Source organism: Sipha flava, unplaced genomic scaffold (genome assembly GCF_003268045.1).
Source record: "Sipha flava isolate LNK unplaced genomic scaffold, YSA_version1 76_pilon_pilon, whole genome shotgun sequence".
Lineage (NCBI taxonomy): Eukaryota > Metazoa > Arthropoda > Insecta > Hemiptera > Aphididae > Sipha > Sipha flava.
This window is the reverse complement of record NW_020273616.1, coordinates 2,876,736-2,882,735: the sequence shown is the minus strand read 5'-3', so window position 1 is coordinate 2,882,735 and position 6,000 is coordinate 2,876,736. Positions and strand designations below refer to the sequence as shown.

At 31.3% G+C, this 6,000-nt stretch overlaps 1 protein-coding gene across 4 annotated transcripts in view; it reads left to right on the top strand.

Moving 5' to 3' along the window:
• The window catches only part of LOC112692657 (calcium-activated potassium channel slowpoke), a 62,748-nt gene that overhangs the window by 35,717 nt on the left and 21,031 nt on the right, over positions 1 to 6,000 (top strand). For all 4 annotated transcript variants that reach the window (XM_025567391.1, XM_025567393.1, XM_025567392.1 and 1 more), the window contains exons 12-14: positions 151 to 335; positions 4,162 to 4,317; positions 5,076 to 5,152. In XM_025567391.1, the coding sequence (XP_025423176.1) occupies positions 151 to 335; positions 4,162 to 4,317; positions 5,076 to 5,152 (418 nt within the window). The remainder of the gene's footprint in view (positions 1 to 150; positions 336 to 4,161; positions 4,318 to 5,075; positions 5,153 to 6,000) is intronic.

The following is a 6,000-nucleotide window of genomic DNA, read 5'->3' as shown; positions in this document are numbered from 1 at the left end:
CTTTTTTTTTTTTTTTTTTTTTTTTTTTTTTTCTTTTTTTTTTTTTTTTTTTTTTTTTTTTTTTTACCTACGATTTTTATTTTGTTTGTTTGTTTTTTTTTTTATCATTTTTTTTTATTTTCGGTCTGCGACCCGATGAATGTGATGTAGAGTAGAGATGTGATAGAGCGTTTGATACCGTGTATAGTTCCTGTGAAGAGTGTGGAGTTTGGTGTATTTCAGTCTCCGGATACGCAAGCGTGGCAGAACGACTATCTGCAGGGCACCGGCTGCGAGATGTATACGGAGACCCTGTCCCCGTCTTTCACCGGCATGACGTTCCCGCAGGCCAGCGAGTAAGTCCCTTACATCCGCACATGCCCACACACACACATACACATACACACATGCCCACGCACACACACACACACACACACACATACACACATATATAAACATATTTCCCACATTTCCCACTCGAACACACAAATTTCCGTTGTCCAATTTATAATTTTATTAAATAACATTATATAGGTAGTGTATAACTACTATTAGATTTCCGGAGCTATTTTATTCATTTTTATTTTTTCTAAACATAACAGTACATACATATATAAATATGTTTAATTATATATGTATTTATTATAATATATTACTATCATATAAACGTTTATTATAACAGATATTTTTTAACTTTTTTTTTTATAGTATTTATTAATTTTTTGATTTTTTAGTAGGTTAGTTACTATGATATAGTTTTATAATATTGGACGCGGTATTGGTTCGATGCGGTTCCAAATTGTTATACCATAGGTCGATAATATTATTGACATACTAGCGTATTTATATATATGTATAATGTAGTACATGTTTTTTTTTTAAAAAAACAATAAGTGATCAATTGACAGTGAATTTCATTGACATTACTTTCAGCATTAATTTTTTTATGGAGAAAATGTGTGTAAAATATTCTATGACATTGTAATTCGTAAATTTAATAACGAACGATCGAATCCTACCTAATCATTTATCTATTGGTAAAACTGTAAAACCGATGAGACATCTTTAATCGAATATTTTGAGCAAAAATCCATTTTCTCGACAAGTTGAGAGAAAATATAACTTTGAAAGCTAGTACATAAAGAGAGTATGCTTTGAAAAAAAAAAAATAAATTAAAATAAAATACTTGTTTATCGATCTGCATACGCATAAATATTCGATTGGATTGAAACGACGTGATAGCTTGCAGCGGAGTAGTGCTGTGTGGCTTGTTTAATTTCCAAACATACGTTTCGTTTTGCATATTATTCGTCGGCGGCACCGGTGCGCGTCTAACGCTTGTATTACGAACGAGGGATAGCCAGATGAATTATTTCTACTTGCATTGTTCTCGTTTAAATTTTCAAGACGGACTTTCGCGGTTTTTCTGTGTGCACCGATCGTCCCGTTAGCCGTTCGCCGTCTATAACAGCAGCGGAAAAAAATGCGATATTATCGCCGACTTCTTCAATATTTTAAACGACTATTTCGCGCTATTCCCGTGCGTACGATTAGTGCTCGCGTATTTCCGTATATCATTACCAATACCATATTAGTCTGTATTAAACTGTGCTGCAAATTATGTGGAGTTAGCTGAGTGCGAAACACAATTTCGATTTTCGATTTTGGTTCGTCGAAAACGCGCGCGAAAAATTAGAAGCGAAACCGAGCGAGAAGTCGCGAAGACGCGGTTAGACGTACTGTTCTGTAGGACCGAGAAACGTACGTTACGTGAGGTAAAAATAATGATCACAGGGACAAATCGGGTTTCGTGACGACTTAAATATTCCGAAATCAGATGTTCATGTTTGATATTCATAAAGCGATTTGGTAGCAGATTTTTAATTGTATACCGTTATTATGACAAGCCTTTGGCTGAAACAATTCTGGATAATTGCCGCTGTTTCTGCACCAACCATCCCCTTACCCACATTTGATACATTTTTCTTAAAAATTTATCCACACGCATAACCCCAGGCAGAGCCGTGTCAAACATTTTTCTTCGAGACCATCGGGCACAGAAAGCATATTAAGTGCAGATAAGGGCGTCCCCTTACTTTTACAAAACTACGGTAATTGCCCCCTTTGACTCCACCTTAACACGGTCCTAGTCATAGGAGATTATATGTGAGAATGTTCATTGTGTCTCAAATGGCTCTGCGCAATCCCTTTGACGTGTATACAGGAATAGACTTCTGACTGTTTTTTTACTTTCGTGAAGCACATCGTATGTACTTGAACGGAATTATTACAAATGCAATGTTAATCGAACACATTTAATTTATAATTTCTGATCCAATTCCGAGATTCGATTATCATCAATACTACTTCTGTGTAGTCTAGAAACAATTTTTGTCTTGTAAATTGTTGAGAGGATACAAAATTAAGTCGATACAACCTATTTCGGTCACACCGATAACAAATCATTAGACATAAAAAATCTTCAGATTAATTGATGCTCACTCGCTACCTCCGTGTGTATTTCTATAACACGCAATTAGGTACTAGTATTATTTCTTGAATCGATTTCACGTGCCATTCGCATACATTGTTCTATGTGGAGCCGCTAGTATATAGGTACCGCGTCCGATTTTGTCAGTAGCGTGTGGTGAAAATCTGTTAATAATATTATGTAAATATATGTAATTTACTTGGACACAGAATGCCTAGAGTATATTTCTACTTTTTTTTATTTATTTATTTTTTTAATTTTTTTTCCTCATTCCTCGAAAACTGTGTACAAGCATGTGGGTAGTACTGCTGTCAAGTAGTCTTGTTCGATTTTCTTATTATATAATAGGCAGTATATTATGTAACTATTTACCATATACGTATCATGTTGATGAAACTTTATGTACCATATTATTATATATGGACACATATGCATACCACATGTACGCGATTACAAATAACGGTATTTGCATGTGAAAATATAGCTGATAAAGTATAATGTACTGTAAAATGGTAGAATTATAGAAAAAATAATATTATTGTTATTATTACGTCCACGTAAAATAATTTATCGCGAAAATATCGACACTGTGTGATACATATGTTTGTATTAATATATCATATACAGTTATTTAGCCTAATATTTAGTTTAATAATCAATATTATATTCAAAGTTACATTTTTAATGTTAATAATTTAATGATTTCGCGTAGTACAGTGTTATTTAATTTCATCAAATCTGGTCGTAGGCAATTCATTTTTTTACAAGATTCAAGGCTTTTCTAGTATCGGATAATCAGTTCGTCCAAAACGTTTAGAACAATGATAATCTATGTTTCAGGTATTCATTAAAAAAAAATAAAATTAATAAATAAATAAATAATACTACATGCATTTCCTCGATAATCACACACCGTCATTACAATTCCATTGAATCATGATCCACACGCTACTACATAAATATTAAATAATAACGTTCGTTTTGTAATTTCATGTAATCAATACATCTCACAACAAACATATATGTATATATAAATACACATTGTAAAATTCGTTGACCCTAGTTTTATTTTATTTTTTCGTTTCTCAATATCCATAACACTAACATAATAATACATAGTTTAGTACGGGTTAGCTGATTACCTCATAAAATCTTACGACGATATTTTATTTATTTATACTTATATATTTATATCTTATATTACATAAATATATATATATATGTATAAATATAAACCACGAGTCTCACAAATAATTGAAATAGCATACCCTAAGAGGCGGATTATACGGTTAACAGCTAGACACAACCCAGTATGATAGAAAAAAAATAACATCTTGATGGATTAATATTATTATACTCGTACTATTATATATATATATATATATATATATATATCTAAATTAAATTAAATGGGAATCGGTCAAGAACCCCATGATGAAAATATTAATAGTTGGCATATAAAAATGGCTTCTTCTAGTTCGCTGTAGTTTTTATACTCACGCCTATAGATTGCATGCGGCATGAATGACGAGTTTGCGATTTGGTGTGAATAATATTTTTTAATTTTTTTTTATTTTGCATGATAAGTTTTTTCAACAGCCGACACATATTCCGACAAAAAAATAATTACTTTACACATAGTCAATATCCGAAGAGTCTGTCTAATGCTCGTTCGTATTTTAACGTATAGGTTGTGCTTCACAAAACTTAAGCTGCTGTTGTTGGCCATCGAGATAAAAGGAGAGGATGGAAGAGACAGCAAGATATCGATAAATCCCAGGGGTTCTAAGATACAGGCCAGTACCCAGGGGTTCTTCATTGCTCAGTCTGCTGACGAAGTCAAAAGGTTTGTACAACCTAAATGTTAACGGATCGTTGCACTTTGATTAAATTTTATTTTATTTTTATTTATTTTTGTTAAAACTGTTTCATAATCAATTTCGTATCAATATTATGGTACAACAAAGATATATTTTAATAGTCAAACAATATTTAAATGTAGGTATAAATTGTATACCAAAGTTCCAGTAATAAGTATTATATTTTATTACGTTAGCGGTAACTGGAATACCCAATTGAGTATAAAAATAATGAGAAGTTCAGAAACAAGTATTGTTCACTTTAATTGAAAAGTTGAAAAAAAAAATTATAATTATAATTTAATTTTTTTTAGTTGTTAAGGACTAACATATACTTAATTCTATATCGCAAGTCGATAACAATTGACGACTTATAAAAATCGCAAAATAAGATAATTATACAGTGTCACATTTTAAGGATCAACTGTACTAAAAGTACATCGTATAACACATAGTACTTCAAAATATCATACGAAAGCCATTTTCATAAAATCTTGAAACGCAATTTTAAATTTTGTACCATTAGAGAAAATATACTTGTCAATGTTCGCGAGAATATGTGTATATTCGAGCATGACGATATCTGAAGGATAGACTCATACGTAAATGATGTATTCGTTCGTACGTACAGTGTAATACGATTGACGACGATAATGTAGGATTAAAAACGAGGAACAGTGTGATGTTTACAATTTGAATTTGTCATACGTTGTTAAACGAACATTAAACATTTCTGTAAATTTAGGGCTTGGTATTACTGTAAAGCGTGCCACGAAGAAATTAGAGATGAGACGCTGATCAAGAAATGCAAGTGTAAAAATTGTAAGTATTATTCGCGATAGTTTTCTTTTACTACCTTATTGTGTATGTGAATCTTCAAATGCACTGGTCGACAAATCTATATAAGTATAAAGTGTCTGTACTACTTATTTTACCATTTTCTTACAACATGATATTGTTATTGTTATACCTATACATATAAATATATATATATATATACTAACGCAACCCGGCGAGTAAAAAAAATATCCAATATTTTTTTTAGCCCACCCATCCCTGTGGTAGACCGATTTACTGTGCACCAGAACGAATAACGTATGTGTATTAAATTCGAAAATTGAAAACACGTTCTTCTATTAATCATGATTATTATTGTTGTAATTATTATTAATAATTTTTATAAGTTCAAGTTCAGGCGCACATTGAATCAAATTGATTTTCAATACATTGTACGGTTCAAAATACCTTTTTGTCCATGTGCACTCCTGAGTAGTACGTAACGTGCACACATACACGTACGCATACACACACACATTATTATTTCTTTAATAAAATGTGTATGCATATATTTTCAAATGTACAATTCGTATACAGTATTTTTAAATAAACAGTTCGTATATAATACATACAGGTATATAGTATATGTGTATAGACCTATCGGTAATATATGATATATACATACATATTATATATTATTTCCACCGCCCGAATATCGCTCACGATGATCACAGTTTTACGAGCTTAAGCAGCTTTATTTATTAATTTTTATTATTGTTATTATTATTTATATTATTATTTATTTTACATATCGTAGAGATTTTATTTTTCTTCCATTACACAGCTATGTAATAATATATGCTGCATGTAATGTAACAACAGGACTACTACAC